The sequence below is a fragment of the Borostomias antarcticus genome, assembly GCF_949987555.1.
Source record: "Borostomias antarcticus genome assembly, chromosome: 2".
Taxonomy (NCBI): Eukaryota; Metazoa; Chordata; class Actinopteri; order Stomiiformes; family Stomiidae; genus Borostomias; species Borostomias antarcticus.
The window spans coordinates 37177181-37197180 of record NC_140235.1 but is presented as its reverse complement, the minus strand read 5'-3'; the positions used below and the strand labels follow the sequence as shown (position 1 = coordinate 37197180).

The 20000-nt window shown below is 44.6% G+C and overlaps 3 protein-coding genes across 4 annotated transcripts in view; all 3 read left to right on the top strand.

Moving 5' to 3' along the window:
• The window catches only part of LOC311328642 (zinc finger MYM-type protein 4), a 16594-nt gene extending 5853 nt beyond the window's left edge, over positions 1-10741 (top strand). Inside the window, exons 10-27 of the mRNA XM_084461304.1 lie at positions 847-962; positions 1098-1460; positions 1587-1737; positions 1870-2060; positions 3138-3273; positions 3405-3515; positions 3667-3710; positions 3858-3999; positions 4213-4358; positions 4471-4606; positions 6693-6854; positions 7655-7755; positions 7894-8044; positions 8174-8325; positions 8479-8593; positions 9366-9608; positions 9820-9946; positions 10132-10741. Of these exons, the coding sequence (XP_084317430.1) occupies positions 847-962; positions 1098-1460; positions 1587-1737; positions 1870-2060; positions 3138-3273; positions 3405-3515; positions 3667-3710; positions 3858-3999; positions 4213-4358; positions 4471-4606; positions 6693-6854; positions 7655-7755; positions 7894-8044; positions 8174-8325; positions 8479-8593; positions 9366-9608; positions 9820-9946; positions 10132-10351 (2807 nt within the window). The 3' untranslated portion in view covers positions 10352-10741. The remainder of the gene's footprint in view (positions 1-846; positions 963-1097; positions 1461-1586; positions 1738-1869; positions 2061-3137; positions 3274-3404; positions 3516-3666; positions 3711-3857; positions 4000-4212; positions 4359-4470; positions 4607-6692; positions 6855-7654; positions 7756-7893; positions 8045-8173; positions 8326-8478; positions 8594-9365; positions 9609-9819; positions 9947-10131) is intronic.
• Positions 10742-11671: 930 nt separating this feature from the next.
• Positions 11672-16225, top strand: mat2al (methionine adenosyltransferase II, alpha-like). The gene is made up of 9 exons (XM_084459800.1): positions 11672-11810; positions 11990-12067; positions 12580-12702; positions 13098-13210; positions 14302-14445; positions 14634-14852; positions 15076-15258; positions 15443-15576; positions 15714-16225. Exons 1-9 carry the CDS (start codon positions 11732-11734, stop codon positions 15814-15816), a joined length of 1176 nt encoding a protein of 391 aa, XP_084315926.1. The 5' UTR covers positions 11672-11731; the 3' UTR covers positions 15817-16225.
• A 560-nt stretch (positions 16226-16785) lies between these two features.
• Positions 16786-20000, top strand: part of LOC311328761 (aryl hydrocarbon receptor-like) — a 15954-nt gene continuing 12739 nt past the window's right edge. The window contains exons 1-2 of one of the 2 annotated variants that reach the window (XM_084461316.1): positions 16786-16948; positions 19591-19784. In XM_084461316.1, the coding sequence (XP_084317442.1) occupies positions 16890-16948; positions 19591-19784 (253 nt within the window). In that variant the 5' untranslated portion in view covers positions 16786-16889. The remainder of the gene's footprint in view (positions 16949-19590; positions 19785-20000) is intronic. The other variant, XM_084461317.1, reaches the window with a different exon arrangement.

Below are 20000 nucleotides of genomic sequence, written 5' to 3'. Positions count from 1 at the left end.
GGAGGTGACGTTAGTTAGCACGGCGCGTTCCAGGCAACCCGTAACTCGTGTTTTTCCGACCTCCTACACGTGAAAATGCTCTGGAATGGCAGTCAAACCCGTAACTTCTGGTGCGTTCGTTTATAACTGGGAGGTGGCAAATTGCGACTTGCTACTAGGAATGATTAAATAAAACGCCGCATGAACTCGCACTTCCTCGTCGCAAATTCGGATATGTTTCTCAGCCCCCAGTTGCCGGCTGACGTCAATATCATATCATAATCATATCATTCGCTATAGCTCGAATGCACACAGGTCGGAGGTAGGTATTTTGCCACTTGCGACTTGCCACCTCCGACCACAAACGAACGCACCATTCCCACCCGTGAACTCGTACCATGGATGTATTAATAGAATACATCATTGCTTATCGATATTGCCTATGATACAATGCCCACTAGTGGACAGAATGTGCACAACTTTATTTTAATACCTAGGTAGGTCTTTCTGTAAGAATTTAATGGTAAAAATATTATTAATAATAATTCGAATATATTCGAATATTATTATTAATAAATAAACGAACTTCGAATATGATTTTGGGGCAAAAGTCCCAGCCCTAGTGCGCGTGCACCTGTGTGCGAGCAGGACATGTTTGGTATTGCTGCATTCGTCACGTCGAGACCATTCGGACGGTCCAAACCACGTCTCTCTGTGACATTCCTACGTGGAGATATGGCCCTTTCATGCCCGTGGCATCGCCCTCTGGTGGCTAGGCGGTGAAGTGCAGTATTCAGCAGTGTCCAGTTTACTGTGGTGACGATGCCAATGAATGCTGTCCCATAATACTCCTTCATCTGCCCTCAGGAACAGCATTCCCATGCACCCACTGCAGAGTGAACGCTGTACCACAGTACCACCTGGCCATGGTGGACGGAAGCATCCGGAACTTCTGCTCCCATGACTGTGTCACCACATTCAGGGTACGGCCCTTTCATACCAGCCCAACCAGCTGTTCAGTGTCCGATTACCCTGAATTACCCTCCGTCATACAGCTGTGTAACTTGATCAGTGCATTTCACTAGCCTATTGTTATGTGTGTTGCCACTATCCTGCAGTCTGAGCAGAGCAAGGTTCTGGTCCAAGGCTCTGGTCCACCCCCTGGTCAGATGAACGGCGCCTCCACCAATCCCATGGCTCCTCCTCCTCCTCCTTACTACGACTCTCTGGGAGCGGGCTCCGGCCCCTACGGTCACTCTCCGCACCCATTGTTTCGGCCACCTACCTCTGGACATCCCTACGCTCCCAGCCAGATGGCCCCCGCACCCCACCTGGCCACCCCAGGCTCGGCCAGGACTTATGGGCAGCAGCAGCAGGGTCTCGCCCCTCTCTCCTCAGCACGCCCCCCTGGGCCCGTCAGGCTCACTTGCAACCAGTGCTCCCTGCAGTTCTCCTCCAAGCCAGAGCTCTTCCTGCACAAGGTAGAGAAGCTGTCTTTTAACCTGGTGCCTAACACACTATGCCCTTATTATTATTTTTTTTTTTCCGTCTCACACACTGAGACCGAGGGTAGTGTTGATCCGTGTGTGTTACGCTGTTGTCTTCAGGGGCGGATATTCCAGTTCTGTGGGAAGCAGTGCTGCGATCAGTTCAAGACCCAGAAGAACATCGTTATGAAGTGTGAATACTGCCTACTGGAAAAGGTGGTTAAAGACCTCATCATGTACAACCACCGCGCAAGGGCCTTCTGCAGTGAGAGTGAGTCAAGTGGTTCTGAATAGATAAGATGATCCATAATGGACCTACCTGATGCTCCTGAAGACCTCAAATGAAGAGTATGTGCTCTTTGTCACTGGGCGTTTGGCCGATTCATGTCTGTGTGTTCCCTAGGCTGCAAGTTGTTGTTTAAACACGACCTGACCAAGAAAAACAAGGAGAGCCCCTGGAGATCTTGTGCGTTCTGCTTGGGGATCTGCCAGAACATGGCCGGCCAGAAGATGATCCACAGCCACTTCGGAGGCAAGATGGAGGAGTTCTGCAAGCCGGACTGCATGTCGATGTTCACTGTGCTCTTTTATGAGGTTAGACACACGCAGACACACACACACACAGACACACACTAGGGCTGTCAAATAAATATTTGAACTTCGACTAGTCATCAACTTTGGTGAGAAAATGTGCAATCGATTTTAAAAATGTAGGTTCGATTAGTAGGCTACCACACAGCCTACCAAGTCCCGCCCCTCTTCTAGTCATGCCAAAACACTTTCCACGTTCGTATACATTCTTTTCAATATGTCCGAAAAACAGCCAAACGACTGCATTCTCCATGCAGAAACATGATGAACATGGTCCAGAAACCATGCTCTCTCTGTCTATAAACCGCTCAAACTAGTTTTGGAAACGTCCTCTCCCAGACTCTGCCAGTTTAAGGGCTCAAGGAGGCATTACATGACCAGGAATAATCAATCCACATAACAAGGGCAGCTCGAGTTGATCAACCACAGGTGCGCGTTCAAGACATTTTCGCCGCTCCGTCTCATTGGCTCGTTCTTGACAGTTTCATGAGGAGACTACGTCTTTCATTGAGAGAAAATGAAATTGAAATGAATAAAATAATTTTTCCTGTCATGATTTCAGTGCATGCAGCACCTATAGCCTGACTCTCAGACTCAATTGGCATTTCGATTCACTTTGTGTTTCGGAAAGGGGAAAAGGAGTCCGATTACAGCACTAGCCAGCGGAAAACACAGGTTATCAGACGGGTAAAGTAGGCTATCATGGGAAATGGGTATCGTAGTTTTCCATGTTTTCCATATGAAAAGACCCAAAATGAACACAGCAAGCGGATTCCTTGATTACTATGAGTGAATTATTTAAACAGCATTTGTATATGAATGATTCTGTCCCAAGTGTCTTGATCGATATAAGCGGTTGTAACCGTGATCACTATCACTACACGGTTTCCACTGTACGAAAAGTCAAATATAATTTCTGAGCTCAGTTGACAGCCTTAACACACAGACACAAACACACACAAGTAAACAAGAGTGTTTAAAGAACTGTTAAATATAAGATACCCAATAAATGTTTACTTCAAATCGTCTTCAAAAGTTATAATCGTTCTCTATCCTCTGTCTGTTCTCCTCCCCGCTCAGATGGCCAGATGTGACAACTGCAGACGCCAGGGGAAGATGGCGGAACAGCTCAGATGTTCTGGAACTATCCGGCACTTCTGTAACATGGACTGTGTTCTCCAGTACTGCTACCGGAACATCCAGAACCCTATTAAAGGTATTACGGTTTCAAACAGATAAACAAACATAAAAGTCCCATAGTTCTTTCTCCTTCTTCTGCCCTATCTTTCCTCTATACTTCTACCAGTCATGTTTGACTCAGACTCTGTCTCTCCTCAATGCCTTCAGGAAGTCCAGCACAGGCCCAACATTCTAAAATGGCGCCAGTCATAGCTGATGTTGTGTCACTGGCTAACACCCCTGCAGGCCAACCCAATACGGCAGACACCCCCCTCACAGGTAGCTAGCTAGCCTACTTAGCTACTAGGATGGCTCATACTGAATATACTGTCAGTAGAAGCTGTATTAGACTGGCTGATATAACTAATTCTGTCATACTTAAGACATGTTATTAAACTTAACCAACTGTATTTATTTAATTTGCTTACAGGAGCTCTTCCCACATCTAACTCTCATGGCAAGAGTCTTGATGATGTGAGTATTATCCTAGTGTATCGTACCTCTTGACCTTTGACTTGGAACAATTTTACCTTGAGGCGCATTTCCTTGTCACTGACTAGTCTGGTTTATGAAGCTCTTGTATAAACAGCTTGCGTGTGTGCGTGTGCGTGCATTCTGAAGGCAAGCACCCAGACAGATGCCATGAGGCTTCCCTTGGCAAATAGGCGGAACATGAAGAACAAGGCCATCCTGTGTAAACCTTTCACCCGCAGCCAAGACACCATGTGCCACCTCCCCACCCAGACCATAGAGACACCTGCAGGTACGACAACAATGGAGGTCACCGACACTAACCGCACATTCTCTCTTCAGAACACAAACACTGGAAATGACGCATCGGTTGGAAGTTTGTGCAACCCTCCTTATGTCCTAAACTACAGATCTAGTTGTGCTCTTATATCTAACCGGCTGAATCACAAGGATATTTCATAGTATTCCAAGTTTCCGAAAGGTCTCTCTGCTCACTTTCTTGCAGGTTTTTCTGAGTGTTCTTTCAACACCACAATACAGGAGGAGAAGGTGAAGATTGTGGTCTTGCCGGTCCCTGTGCCAGTATTCATACCCGTTCCCATGAACATGTACTCCCAGTACACACCTGTTCCCATGATGATGCCTGTGCCTGTACGTACCTATCTGGTCTTTCACTTTATCAAGGATGATATCTCTGACATTCAGCAGGTTTGAATCGTGTAACCTGTCTCGTTAAGGCACAATTCTTCTTCTGCTACTGTAGGTCCCAGTGCCCATGGTTTTACATTCAACACTGAGTGACTCAGAGTCCAAGGACAAGAAGGACCTCCTCGTCCAATCACAGAGCATGGCTGACGACGATGAGGAAGTAGAGAAAGACAAACCTATCTCCCATGGAGGTGAGTAAAAAAGATTTTCTCACACTTCGGTTCGAAAGTGGTAGCCTCGTGAAACCATCCTGATCTTGCGAGCTCACATTCTGTTTCTCTCCTGATCAGTCTGGACCTCAATCCAATCCACTTTATTTAGATGGCACATTTTACAAACACAAGGTTACCAAATTGCTGCACAATAACACAGTTATTACTTGAAATACAAGTAATAACTCATAACACACTAAAACACATAGAACACAGCTAGTGATTTATAATAATACAAGGCACAAATACAGAAGACCACAAGCACTCACACTGAATTAAAAGCTAGGGAAAAGAAATGACACTTAAGGCAAGATTTAAACGTACCAAGGGTGGGGGCCATTTTGACATGGAGGGGTAGCTCATTCCACAGTTTAGGGGCGAGTGCTGAAAAGGCACGGCCGCCTCTGGTCTTTAGTTGGGTTTTTGAGACGACGAGACACAACTGATTCGCGGACCTCAGAGCCCTCGAAGCAGTGTGGACGTGTGAAGAGGTCAGATATATACTGTGGTGCCGACCCATTTAATGATTTGAAAACAATCAATAAAATCTTAAAATTAACTCTGAAATGAACTGGGAGCCAATGGAGGGAAGCCAGAATGGGAGTGATTTGTTCAGGCTTGCGGGTTCCAGTTAACAAAGTGCCGCAGAATTATGAACTAACTGTAGGTGTTCGTGGGAGGCCTGGTTATGCCAGTGTGCATTCTTTTGGCCAAAAGCCTCAGATGATAGAAACTGGATTTAACCACAGAATTTATCTGCTTGTCAAGTTTAAAAAGATTATCCATTTTGTCACCAAGGTTTGTGACCATGAGTTTCACAAATGGCTGCAGGGAACCCGGGTCCATAGTAGAGACATCACCGGTACCACTGGGTCCAAAGACTATGACCTCAGTTTTACTTTTGTTTAGATTTAAAAAGTTTAACGCCATCCAGGCTTTTATGTTCTTAAGACTCAAATAGAGGCATCAGGGAGCTGTTGTCATTTCTTTTAAGGGGCAGGTAGATTTGGGAGTCGTTGGCATAAAGCTGGTAGGGAACGCCATGCTTTTTCAAGATTAATCCTAGGGGGAGGAGGTATAACAAAAATAAAATAGGCCCAAGAATAGAACCTTGGGGAACTCCTCAGGTTAGGGGGCTAGAGAGGAGGATGCAGAGTCACCAAATCTAACAGAAAAAGACCTCCAAGGCAGATGGCACCTGAACCACTCTAAGGCCCCGATACCACACAGTGCTCTAGGTAAGAAATAAGAATTGTGTGGTCAATTGTGTCAAAAGCAGCGGTGAGATCTAACAGCATAAGAATTGCAGAATCACCGGAATCAGTAGTTACTAAAAGGTCATTAAAAACTCTTAGGAGTGCAGACTGTGCTGTGAGACGCTTTAAACCCAGATTGAAAAGTCTCAAAAATGTTGTGTACATGTAAAAAAAAGAAGAAAAAAAGACCTTAATTGTAAAAGTACCATTTTCTCTACGATTTTAGAAATGAAAGGAAGGGTCTCTAATTAGAAAGAACAGATGTGTTCAGGTTGTTTTTTAATCGGGTGCCACAACTGCTTGTTTGAAATAAGCAGGCACAGAATCTGAAACAAGACTACTATTTATAATTTTTGGGACATTAAGTCCAGACATTAAGTCCAGACCTCTTTAATGAGGCGAGGGGGGACAGCATCTGTGGGACAAGAGGAAGGACTTCCTCCTATCTAGAACGATACTAGAACGGAGGGAATTACTTGCCTTTATGCTCTACCTCCGAGAAACTCCGCTAGTGCATACTATTTTCCTTGTTTATTTGTTGTTATTGAAATTTCTGCAACAACATCTGCACTATGTCGTTCGAGATGACCAGTCAGAGTTATGTATTATTTGTATTGTGAAGCGCCTTTCACAGCACGAATGCACAAAGCGCTTCACATATAAATAAAGTTTACTTACTTACTTACCAGTCTGATCTGCGGAGTGAAACAGAATGTGAGCTGGTGGGATCAGGATGGGCTCACGAGGCTAAGAAAGCTTGAGTCTGGATTATTTTCTCCTGGTGGTTGATATGTTATGTGTTGTATCAGACCAGGGAAGTACATACAGTGGAGATCTGGAGTCTGAGGCCGTGTCCACCCCGCTCAGCTGGGAGGAGGAGTCGACCTCTGCCCCCAGCACCCAGCTAGGGGAACGCCCAGAGACTGTGGACCCCCCCAGCATGATGGACCTGGAGGCTGACATCCCCACTGGTGAGATGAAAGTACAATTTAAAGCTGGGTTCAGTGGTTTTATTTTACCAGTAAATTCCGTTAGATGGTAGTAAGAGACTCGCACAAACATGCTTACAAACAAGTGACTATAACTTATGGGCAGAGCCATATAAGGCATGGGGGTCGGAGCAAAGGCCTGGTGCGGCGATTGACGGATTGCGGATATAGATATGTAACGGTATGAAAATTTCATATCACGATAATAGTGACCAAAATTTTCGCATTTATTATCGTGGTATTATAAAATGTACTGAAAATTTTCTAAAACTACTGATACACGCGCTGAAATAATTTCGCCAAGTTTTATATTGAAAACCACAGATAAAATTAGCAGCAGCACTTTTTGTTTGCATAAACTTAAAAATAATGTGTCTTGGAGACTGCTGCTAACTTTGGTTGACACTGGACAGTATTTACAGTGAGTTTTTCAAAGCGCAGAAATCAAACACGGTTTTCATTATAATTTTATCACGATAAATTTAATTTTATCGCGCTTTATCATTATACCGGTTATTGTTAGATCCCTAAACAACAGACAGGACACTGGTAGGAATGAGTCATTAAAGTAGGATGCTATTAGGACACTATGGCTCAGTGAAACAAATCTGATATCAGTTGGTTTTAATTAGTATTGACAATGTGAATAAAATCAATGATTGCAGCTTTAATTTAATTGAACCACCTGGACTATGTTCAATACACGTAGCATATACCTGTTGAGAGAGATCAGTCCTCATACCATCCTCCAGCCGTGTCTAACACTTGAACTCTCTTTGCAGAGTGTTTTGACTCTTCTAGGTGGACTCCCTCGACCTCCCTCAGGAGGCGGAGTCTGGCTGGACGTAAAAGACCTCGAGACAGCTTCTCTCCCAGCAAACGGGTACGTGGCCCACTGGCCCAGCCAGGTCCAGGATCACCATCTCCACTTCCGCCATTCCGGTTCGATGGAGCTCAAAGTGCATTTTCATGAAAAAAGTCCTACCTCATCTGTATGTGTGTGTGTGAATATGTGCTTCAGAGTCGCAATAGGACCAGTTCCGGGGAGGCTAGCCACGGTGTTATGCAGCCTGCCGCCAGGCAATTGCACCACATGTACGGCGTGGAAGCCTGGAAGAGCTGGGTCCTACAGTCGAGCAAGGATCCGCCGCCGGAACCCAGCAGTGGAGCTGGTGAGTGCACGTTTACCTCCACGCTCACATGGCCCAGGAGTCAGCCTGGACCCCTCCTGAATCGGTCTTTGCGCACGTGCGCTGCTGCGTGTTTCTCTGAACCCCTCGTCTCTCTCTCTGCGGTCCCAGCGGGCCCGGTGGTTCTGAAAGAGGACGTGCTACAGTGCGACTCGTCCGAGCTCAGCTACGGCCTCTGTCGCTTCATCAGCGAGGTCAGGCGGCCCAACGGACAGCCCTACAGCCCCGACAGCATCTTCTACCTCTGCCTCGGCATACAGCAGGTACGGCCCAACCCCCCACGCCGTCTCCGCAGAACCCAGCCTCCGCAGAACCCAGCCTCCGCAGAACCCAGCCTCTGCAGAACCCAGCCTCCTGTACCGTTGTTACTGACCGTGTTCGTTTTCCTCCATGTTTTTTTGTTATTGTCTTCACAGTATTTATTTAAGAACGGGAGGATCGAGAACATCTTCACGGATGAGTTTTACAACCAGTTCACTATGGATATTACCAGGATGCTAGAGCACTGGAGGCCTACTGTACTACCCAGCGGTATGACCCTTCATCAACACCACACCCGGCATGCTATGGATGTACTGTAACAGAGTTAAAAGTCACTGTGAAGGCAGGCATTCCTGATATGTCCCCCATATCACTACCTCGTGTGACTGTTAAAGCAGCCACGAGGAATTTTTCAGTTTGTGTTGATTTTAGCGGCACCTGTGGACAAAAGCGGTAGTGTTTTCCCGGAAAGAAGACTGCATTTCCCATGAGCACCACCGCTTCCTGTCATAAATATCTCTTGTCTAGCATAGTATTTGTTTTGGAAGCCAGCAAAAATACGCTACTTGTCAGGATAACTAGCGACGAGGTAAATTATTTTGTCCTTTCTGGTCAACCCGACCAGCTGAGCAGATATCTATAGAATATAGAAACAGCCAATCTTCTCGCAGATGGACGCATTTGCTAATGTAGGTAATGTATAGGCATCAGTAATCAAATTAGACTGTTTTATAACCAGTCAAAAACTCCTTGTAGATGCTAAATACCAAACTACTTTAACTTTGGCTTACTGAATATAAGGTCCCCGTCTCCACCCTGCGATTCAGGTGACTTGAATAAATAAGTAAATAAGTTTTAACGATTTAACTACTTCAGCTATATAAGTAAATATAAATAGTTATTGATAGAGTTGATACAGTTATAATTGATAACTATGTCAATAAAGTTACTATTAAACATAATTATTTTATAATTATTATTTTAATTATTATAATTATAATGATCATATCTCTTACTCTCCCTTGTCAATGGCCGTGTCCAGGCTACCTTCACTCCCGGGTGGAGGAGGACTACCTGTGGGAGTGTAAGCAGCTGGGGGCCTACTCCCCCACCGTGCTCCTCAACACGCTGATCTTCTTCAGCACCAAGATCTTCTGCTTCACCGACCCCCACCAGCACCGACAGCTCTCCTTCGCCAACTTCACCCGCTGCACCCGCCTCACCAAGACCGGCAAGATGGCGTACCTCAGGTTCCGACCGCCACGCAGGGACGAGGAGCGCTCAGGTGGGGGATGCCGGCCTGCTTTCACAACAATGCGATTAAATCAAATCAAACTTTATTTATACGGCGCATTTCATACACAGAGGCAACACAATGCGGTTGACAGAGAACAAAGCGAGCGATAGAAACACTGCACGTTGTGTATGATTCTATTGTGTAACAAGCACATTGTGTATGATTCTATAGTATAACGCTCTCCGCTGTTTATATACAGAGCTGTTGCCAGTCTTGCCAGCAAAGAGGAAGATGGAGGAAGAGGAGGGAGACATGGAGATGCCTGAGAACATCGAGAACCCGCTCCGCTGCCCTGTCAGGCTCTACTTGTTCTACCTCTCCAAATGGTGAGAACGTGCACAGGCTTGTTTACGTGAAGTTGTGTTTACTGCATGTTAGATGTTTGAAATGTCATACTGTCACTGGGCTGTCATTGCAAGCCAATCATTGACTTGGGTCTTGGGAGTTCTGAATTGATTTGGGATTCTTTGTCGTCGTCGTCTTCTGATGACGGCCTTTCCCTGACCCTCAGCTCGGAGTCGGTGAGAAAAAGAGACGACCTCTTTTACCTACAGCCAGTGGTCTCCTGCCACCCCAACAGCCCTCAGTGGTACTCCTCCCAGCCACTGGAGGGCGCCGCGCTGGAGAGCATGCTGACGCGCATCCTGGCGGTGCGGCAGGTGCATCTGGACAGAACGCAGCTGCAGCAGTCTACATCTGCCCCCTCCACAGACGACGACAGCTCACAGTGAACACAGACCACAGGGCTTCACCGACATCATGTTTACTAACCTCCCTCCTTGAAGACTTTGATTTCAATTGACAGTTTTGGTGACAACGGATGTGGATTTTTACACTGGAGGCCCTTTGGCCTCTGTTGGAGAATCATGATGGAGAACGGATCATGATGGACTGCAGACTCACTGAATCACATACTTGCTCAAGACACTATTGTATACTTTCATTTAATTTGATATCTAACTTGGCTATTGTGATGCAAGATATAAAGGATGATTAAAATATTATTAGAATGGAATGGTATTAGAATATCAATATTTTTTGTTTATTTGTGAGATTGTTTGGCTGAGGTCAAAATACACATTTTACCGAACTGCCTTATTCAGAGGACAGCCAAGAGTGTTACCCCCCCCCCCCCCCCCCATCATTCACTACATAAACCAAGGTCATGATGTGAATAGTATATTTTGTTCTTATTGTATGGATACCTCTTACTTTGAGCTGAATCGGCAATGTGATCGTGTAAACAACATTGGCAATTCTGTTTTTTCGAAGAGATTAAAGAGAACCTTTGTGAGAAACACTGCAGTTTGAAATCCCCTCTTCTCTTCACCAGCATACTGTCTACTGTATATATTTAGTTTGCTCTTTATGCAAATGAGAATGTCTGAAGAGCTGAATCTTTTAGAGTCGAGGAACACCCATCCATTTTGAGGTAAGGACCTCCAGGCTCTGGACCAGGACTAGTCTCAGCCTCTCAGTCTGGACCAGGGCTAGCCTCAGTCTGGATCAGGACTAGCCTCAGCCTCTCAGTCTGGACCAGGACTAGCCTCTCAGTCTGGACCAGGACTAGTCTCAGCCTCTCAGTCTGGACCAGGGCTAGCCTCAGTCTGGATCAGGACTAGCCTCAGCCTCTCAGTCTGGACCAGGGCTAGCCTCAGTCTGGATCAGGACTAGCCTCAGCCTCTCAGTCTGGACCAGGACTAGCCTCTCAGTCTGGACCAGGACTAGTCTCAGCCTCTCAGTCTGGACCAGGGCTAGCCTCAGTCTGGATCAGGACTAGCCTCAGCCTCTCAGTCTGGACCAGGGCTAGCCTCAGCCTCTCAGTCTGGACCAGGGCTAGCCTCAGCCTCAGTCTGGACCAGGGCTAGTCTCATCCTCTCAGTCTGGACCAGGGCTAGTCTACTACTGACAGGCTCTCGAGCCATTCTTGTTGAAAGAGCTTCTATGCTATTCGTACAATTTGGTCAATAGGTGGCGATAGATAACAGTCGGACTCGTGATGAAACTTGCATGCTCGCGAGATCAGGGATAGAAGTTTATATGTTGATACTGTATATTTATAGCTAGTTGAGGTGAACTGTTCACGTTAGTTTAACGTTACGCGTTTGAAAATGAATCCTATCGGTAGCAACCGATCCAGTGGGAAAACCTTCCTATTTACATCGGAATCAGTTGGAGAAGGACATGCGGGTACAGATGACGCATAGAATTATTAATTTTTAAAAGATTAAAACATTTTGCTTGACGTTGGTCTGGTTGGCTACACACAACCTGCTACTTGGGGTTATGGCGAATATCAACTTGTAGCTAGTGCACTGCGTTAATTTATGTTGTAAACAAATATGTTTTGTGTATTTGTCTACTCTCAGATAAAATGTGTGATCAGATAAGTGATGCTGTTCTCGATGCTTACCTTGCTCAGGATCCTGACTCCAAAGTGGCCTGTGGTAAGTGTTGCGGTCACGGCTGTTGTTAAGAAAATCAACAAGATAAAAGTTTGGCTCAAGACATGATTGCATGAATGGAACAAGCCTTTCATTTGTATACTTTACTTCTACTTATTTACGTTTAAGTAATTTAGCAGACGCTTTTCCAAGTTTACAATAAGTACATTTGTCTAGAGTAAGTGAAGTGACTGTACATCATAGTCATTCCCAGTAAAGCCTTCAGTGAAAACAAGTGCCAGCAGTCACAGTGCTATAGAACGAAGACAAGTCTTTTTTCTTTTTTTCTTTAAATTAATTAATATAGGCTACATAGAGTATAAACCTAAATAAAGGTCTAATAATAAAAAATAAAAATGTATACCAAAAGTTGAAGTAACATTGAGTAAGAAGGCGGTGGTCAGGTGTAACCTAATTGAGGCGCCAAATACAGGAGCTGGAAATGAACCTTGTCTTGGTGTTATTTTGGGATAATATCAAGCAATCACATTAATAATCTTTTATTTTGGTATTAGAATGTGTGGCAAAGACGGGCATGATTTTACTGTGTGGAGAGGTGACGTCCAAGGCTAAGGTGGACCTTCAGACAGTGGTCAGAAACACTGTGAAGAAAATCGGCTATGACGACTCTTCCAAAGGTAAGAGGATTTATCAAATCAAAAGCACCCTAATATCTGCTTCATTAGATAACACGGAAAGTTAGCTGAAGCAGAGATGAACAAAACAGACATAGCATCTAAACCTTGAATGAAAGTTGACTGAGATATAACCTGTAACCCTGTAACCCATTCTAAACAGGGCCATACTGTACTACAATAAGTACCCCCCCCCCCCAAAGCCCAAGAACACTGTTGCTTCTAGAAGTGTCTTTTATGTATTTTAGTTGCTTCTTGTCTGTTTTTATACTGTGTTGCCAAAGACAAATTTCCATTACATGTCAATTTAATGGACACTAATGTTTTCTCATCTCATAAGTACCATGAGGCCTGTGTATACTGGTGCAGCGCTCATACTGGGCTGCTGGTGCCTACAGGTTTCGATTATAAGACCTGCAATGTGCTGGTGGCGCTGGAGCGACAGTGTGGAGAGATCGCAGACTGTGTGTTTGAAGGCCGGGACCAGGAGGACATCGGTGCAGGAGACCAGGTGCACTAATATCACAACATATGGGACCGCTGGACGTTTGGTCCTGATGTCTGCAGTCTGCAAAATGAGCTAGAGGGCAAAATATATTGTTTTTTGGAGTTCTTTTTAACCCTTTTTTCATATTACAAAAATTGAAGTTGCGAAGAACCCACTCAGTATAACAAAAACAGTTTTAGGATCACTAAATAGTTATATTTTGTCTTCAAAGTCCATTGTCCTGTGAGAAGTGTGAACCGCTCTGAATCTTTGAAGCCCTTTTTCTCTGCTTAGTGATTTCAGGTGTACCAACATTCACAGAAGCATATCTTCAAATATTTGCAGATTTCATGCATGGACATCATTTGAAATCTTACAATTTACACTTTCATAATCTATAAAAACGGAAAAATGACCTTGGCAGACATCAGGGCCAAACCTTAGTGGCAGTCACATATGGGGACAATTCTCAAAGCCAGCTGTGGTTTGGGGCAAAACAATGCATTGTGGAACATCAGAGTGAAAAAAAAAAGATCGATAAATGGTATTCTCTATTCATTGTGTCTGGAAAGAGGACATATGAAATCAGAAATGACAAGGTCATCATTATATAACCCCAGTAGGTCCTTGCCCTCAGCACATAGCTTTGTTATCTTCAAGTGCTGTGATTTATGATGTATGTTACAGTATGTCTTGTTATTTATCTGGACCTTGAGTCTGCAATACAGTTTGAATTGAATTATGACAGTGCTGTAAACCCTTTAGGCTTTAAAAACACTGTGAATAACAAAGTAGAATTACTTAAAGATACTTTATGGCATTCTATTGGGTACATTTACAGACATATTATATATATATATATATATATATAATATTTACTGTTTTTATGGTTTTAACAATCATCTGCAAAACATAACAATAAGATAACTACACTTCAATCTCCAACCCCGCTTACCCTACATGTACACAAAACACAGGAGAGCATCACTCAACACCCCCCCCCCCCCCGCCCCCCCCCCCGCCCACACACACACCTTGAACCTCCTGACCAGTGTTTTTTTGTTGTTGTTGAATGGAGCTGGAGGTCTAATGCTGAGAGCCTGTTGTCTTGTCAGGGCGTGATGTTTGGCTATGCCACGGATGAGACAGAGGAATACATGCCCTTGACCATCCATCTGGCTCATAAGCTCAACATCAGAATTAAAGAGCTATCTCGCAGTGGAGAGTGTCCCTGGATACTGCCTGACTCAAAAACACAGGTGAGACATTTGACTGCTTTATACATTGTCAAATTGCTTATAGACCTTATCAGCAGAAGACATGTACCAAGTGGTAACACACTAGGCTAAAGTCCCATTAGACGCATAGCTGAAAATATCACAAATATAACAGTGCTCTCTCTCTCTCTCTCTCTCTCTCTCTCTTCCTCTCTCTTCTTCATCTCCAGGTAACCGTGGAATACCGAGACAACATGGGCGCCATGGAGCCGGTGCGTGTCCACACTGTGGTCATCTCCGTTCAGCACACCCCTGACATCGCCCTGGCAGAGATCCGGCAGAGCCTGATGGAGAAAGTAGTCAGGGTGGTTGTCCCTGCCAAGTACCTGGATGACAACACCATCTACCACCTCCTACCCAGTGGGAAGTTCCTCATTGGCGGGCCTCGGGTGAGTGTAGAACAGTACAAGACTATCTTCATATCATGAGTGGATTAAAGTGAAATCTCAAGTGTAGTGATTTGATGCAGGAGACATAGCTCTTATCGAGTTTGTTGTTTGGCTTCAGATAATTCACTTATTCTTCCTTTTGCTTCTACCGGTTCCGTAACAAATCTCAATCCGGACCTTTGGTTGTGTGTGTTCCTGTGTGTCGTTTCCCCTTCGTGGACAGAGTGACGCGGGACTCACAGGCCGCAAGATCATAGTGGACACCTACGGAGGGTGGGGAGGTCATGGGGGCGGGGCCTTCTCTGGGAAGGACTACTCCAAGGTGGATCGCTCAGGGGCCTACGCAGCTCGCTGGGTGGCCAAGTCCCTGGTAAAGGCCAAGCTGTGCAAGAGAGCCCTGGTTCAGGTGAGGGGTCATCTACGTCCACAGGGGGGGGGGGTGCTACATATCAGAATGGTTCACAACTTGTAAAGTGTTCAACATGAAATGAAAGCATGTCTTGGAGCATTTAATTGTACGCGGTACCTTTATCTTGTATATAACAACTAAACGTCTGAGAATGCTTTGCTTTAACTATGGAGTGTTACAGGTCTCCTACGCCATTGGTGTGAGCCGTCCGCTGTCCATCTCTGTGTTCGACTACGGAACGTCCACCAGAGATGAAGATGAACTGCTGCAAATAGTGCAGAAAAACTTTGACCTGAGACCTGGGATCATTGTGAAGTAAGTGAAGTCTCTCACTATGTCGTCTGCTCCTCAAAGAAGTGCTCGTGCTTTCTCATTCTGGCCGTGAGGATTCAGCCATCTTGAGATGCTAAATGAGTGGACTGTAGTGTCTGTGTCATGTGTTTTGCCCACAGAGAGCTGGGTTTGAAGAGGCCGATGTACCAGGCCACCGCCTGCTACGGACACTTTGGCAGGGAGGAGTTCCCCTGGGAACAGGCCAAGCCTCTGGATTTTTGAGACACAATCTGAATTATAAAATGTCATTAGTCCATCATCAGCCTGGGGAATAGGGAATATAACCCAGTAATACGGTATACCCTGTACTGTATAATATGACCCTGTATTGTATAATAGTGTAATGACAAGTCTAACCACTGTAGTACTCTGTGATGTCTGTCCCACCAACATTGTCGATGATCTGTCCATTTCTTTTTCTTTTTATTCTAATTTGCTCAGTTTTGACCATTAGTTTCCATTGAAATGTTGTATTTCAGACAAATTCTTGATACCTATGTATGGGTGGAGGTAGCCTGAACAGTTAGCTGGTGAACTCATCCTTGATTCCTGGCTTTTGATATCTTCACCTTAATGGGTTCACTTGTGCATCTACTGACATGGACTTAAAACATTTTTACTATTTCATATAGAAAATACTCCAATCCAAGTACATTTATAGGCCTATTAGATTGTTTCACAATGAAAAGTGCTTTATAAATAAAATGAATTGTTATTATTATTATTCGTTGTTATTATTATTATTTTTAGTAATTTGTAATTATGTCATGAACTAAAGAGTTTTAGCAACTCTCAGTGGTCGGTCATTATATGACTCGCTAGGGGGAGACAATAAGACAATTATTTAACATCTATCTCAGAATTTTACCTCGTAGAAAGTTGCGGCAGGAGACTATTGTAAAACATCAATTTTGCGATCACTGTCGACAAGAAACTAGATAGAAACTATCATTCGAAATCTTCTTTAATAGCTTAGCCCTCATAATAACGCCAACAATGGCTATAAGTTACACCAATTATAATAGGTGGGACAGAGGTGCGTTTTTGTTACGAAGGTCCCGATTGGTTGAAAGCTAGAGCAAAACAGACAGAGAGAAAAAGAGATGTGTTGTTGGAGTGGTTGAGAGTCGAGGACATAGGCTACCTTTAGAGCGGAATTTCTATGGAATTGTGTCTCGGTCCAGCGTTTAACCCCAGGACCACAGGAGTGGGGGACATGTAGGGTGTTTGTTTACTTTTGGGATTGTCTTTGACCGATATTTTGGAAAACGATACTCTTAATTTCAAAAGGCAACATGTTGGGCAATGGTGGAGTCTACGCTGCGAAGAAAAGAAAGAAACCCGTCCAGAAAATGTAAGAAAGTTTTCAAGAGTGGTTCAGATTCATGAATGTCATAGCGGGGTGTCCCATCGTCTGTAGGCTACCTCGCATCCACCTACACCAACAGTAGGCCTACGCATTTCCGGACGTCAGAGGTTATTAATCAGTATTAAATCACTATTAGGTGTTTCTATTCCCTTGCGTTCCAGAGTAGCCTACATCGTAATAGAGCTGTTTTGCAGACAGCTAGGCTACTCGTACGGAATGGCGAGGGTACGATCGAGTCTTTGACAGCTGATCTACAGCGTAGGGTGGGAGGGCACCACATGGTCTTTCTGGGGGCCTGGAAGAGAACATCATCATTTGGACTTTCCAGATTTAAATATGGCTATCCAATAGGCCTGACTATTTAATCACTTATCAATCTACTCATTTGCAGTTGGGAATTGCTGCAGGTGGTAGACAGACTGAACCTTTATAGACTCAGAATAAAGGGAATATCAGACTATCAGGCTATACATGCCTACCCGTTATTCATGTGGGGAGCTATGCAACGTTGACAACATGACAATGGTTGCAGAATTTACAATTGAACCATTACACATAAACTAGGTCCTTTTCCAATGTTTTAGCATGCGGGACTCTTTATACATGCTGAGGACCACCTTGTGAGAATAGAATTGCCTCATTCGCGCAGTGGTTTTATGTAATTTCAGTGCCCTGCCAAGCTGCTTCCACTGTCAGCCTTAGCTAAGTCAGGCAGCATCTTTATGAGGACCTGTTGATGTGTGGCTGGCTGGCTTCCATAGACGGTACAGCTCTCTAAATAGCTTGTGAGTTGATTGAAACTATTTGGCGTGGTGGGTTGAAGCCAACTCCTTAGGTTGTGTTTCACATTGCTAGCCTATAACACGAATCAATTTTTTCCACAAGAGCTTATAAATGGTATTAAATATAGGCTAGTATTTAAATTTAGGATTAGATTGTGAGATTTAAGAATTTCAGATTCAGTTTCCTGTATGGTTATAACTATGTAATATTTATACATGCTTTGTACAATTCTTGGGTTCTACCTCAACCTCGTAGTAACAACATAATAAGAAAACATGATAATAACAGTTCAAAGACCATATAATACAGGATAATGGTAATAAAAACAATAGCTACATTAGTCATAAAACGGTGCAATTCGTGGTAATAGGAGGCTATAGTGTGCGTAAAGTGTGTAGTGCACGTGCGAATGTGCATTGTTGCATGTGGGTGTGTGTTTGTGTGTGTACAGTCCGAGGGAGCCTGTGTGTGATTGACACATGCAGGCGGGCAGCCGGCCCTTAGTGTCCGTTGTTCTGGAGTCTGGTTGCCTGATGGAAGAAATGGTCTCTGAGCCTAGATGCCCAGGCCTTTAGCTATTATGCAGAGTGGACAGTGGTGTAGCAGAGGGAGTGTAATCTCCTTTCTCTTTGTTCAGTGGGAATGCAGTTCGGTGCAGCCCAATGCAGGTGACTTTTCTCCATCTGGCTGTCCAATAGACCTCAACCACTGGAAGCAGAGAGGATGATGATCCAAGACAATGTTGCTCAACCAGTCTCTCCATCATCACGTCTGCCCTATCTCTCTCTCTCTCTCTCTCTCTCTCTCTCTCTCTCTCTCCCTCTCCCGCTGTCTTCCGTTTCTAACCATCCTCCTTTAGATTTGGCAGACTTGGTGACTTGCCCAGACCTGTCCCATTGGAATCATCCCTCTGTAATTTGTTGTAGTAACAATGGCAGACACATTTGAGGAAGATCCAGCCACAGTCTTAGGATGATGACATCACTGTCATTCTTTGTGGAGGTTGTCAATTTAAACATGTTTTTGCACAGAGGAATTCTCTCTCTCTCTCTCTCTCTCTCTCTCTCTCTCTCTCTCTATCTATCTATCTATCTATCTATCTATCTATCTATCTATCTATCTATCTATCTATCTATCTATCTATCTATCTATCTATCTATCTATCTATCTATCTATCTATCTATCTATCTATTTATCTATCTATCTACAGTATCTATCTATCTCCCTCCCTTCCTCTCTCTGTAGTTCTACCCAAAGTGACTCCTAAAATGTCAGACATATAAAAGTATCCCAATGTACAGTTTACCTGGCCGCCAGTATCAACTGAGAGAGAGAAATATGGAAAGGCAAGGTAGTCAACAGTGGCATGCCTGGAGAAGTCAGTGAAGAGTGTATGGTCTGTGTCTCTTCTCTTCATCCCTGGAGATGTGACCATAGCCCCTTCCCATAGCCAGGTTACTACAGAGCTGCTGTCTTTACCAACTCTCGGATGACTCAGTGGAAATAACCCCTAATTTCCCCTCTGAGGTATACCTGGCTCTCTTACAACCAGGAAGGGAATTTAAGTCTGTTTTGTTTTTATTTGAACAGTGTCTACCATTGAATCTCAGAAATACAACCCTGGATGTATTCAAATAAGAATGAAAATATGAAGTGTACTTCAAAACCAGGAAACCTCCTGATATCAGCGTGAAAATGTGAAATCCAAGCGCCCTGGTTTGTGTACAGAAGTGCTTCTTTGTGGACTAGAATGAATACATTCAGCGTGAACACAGTCATTCTCACAGTCCGTGTTCAGTTCCATATTAAGAGCAGGCTAACGTTCACGTCCTCTCGTGTCCCAGTCCGAAGGCCCCTGCGGTGGACGGTGGCGCCGCGAAGACCACCCCATCCAAGCGGCACCGGGACCGTCTGAACGGGGAGCTGGACCGTCTCACCAGCCTCCTGCCGTTCTCCCAGGAGGTCCGAGGCCGTTTGGACAAGCTGTCCGTTCTCCGACTCAGCGTGGGATACCTCAAAGTCAAGAGCTACTTCCACGGTGCGTGAGTGACAGACTAACACACACATGTTCACACTTGTTTCTGGACAGTTTGAATGGAGGGTGAGTGGACTCAGTCTGACCAAAATCCACTCACAGTCTTGCTGCAGTTGCAGGAGCTTAATCCAGGCCTACTCACAGTCAGCCCAGACAAGTCTAACTTTTTACTTAAGTGCTTTTAAAATTGCAGTGTTAGTGTGAGGAATTTTGAACTTA

Coding starts and splice junctions, on each gene's coding strand:
- mat2al (XM_084459800.1), top strand. CDS start 11,732: ATGAATCCTATCGGTAGCAACCGATCCAGTGGGAAAACCTTCCTATTT. Junction 12,703..13,097: donor CTATGACGACTCTTCCAAAG/GTAAGAGGATTT, acceptor TGGTGCCTACAG/GTTTCGATTATAAGACCTGC. Junction 13,211..14,301: donor ACATCGGTGCAGGAGACCAG/GTGCACTAATAT, acceptor TTGTCTTGTCAG/GGCGTGATGTTTGGCTATGC.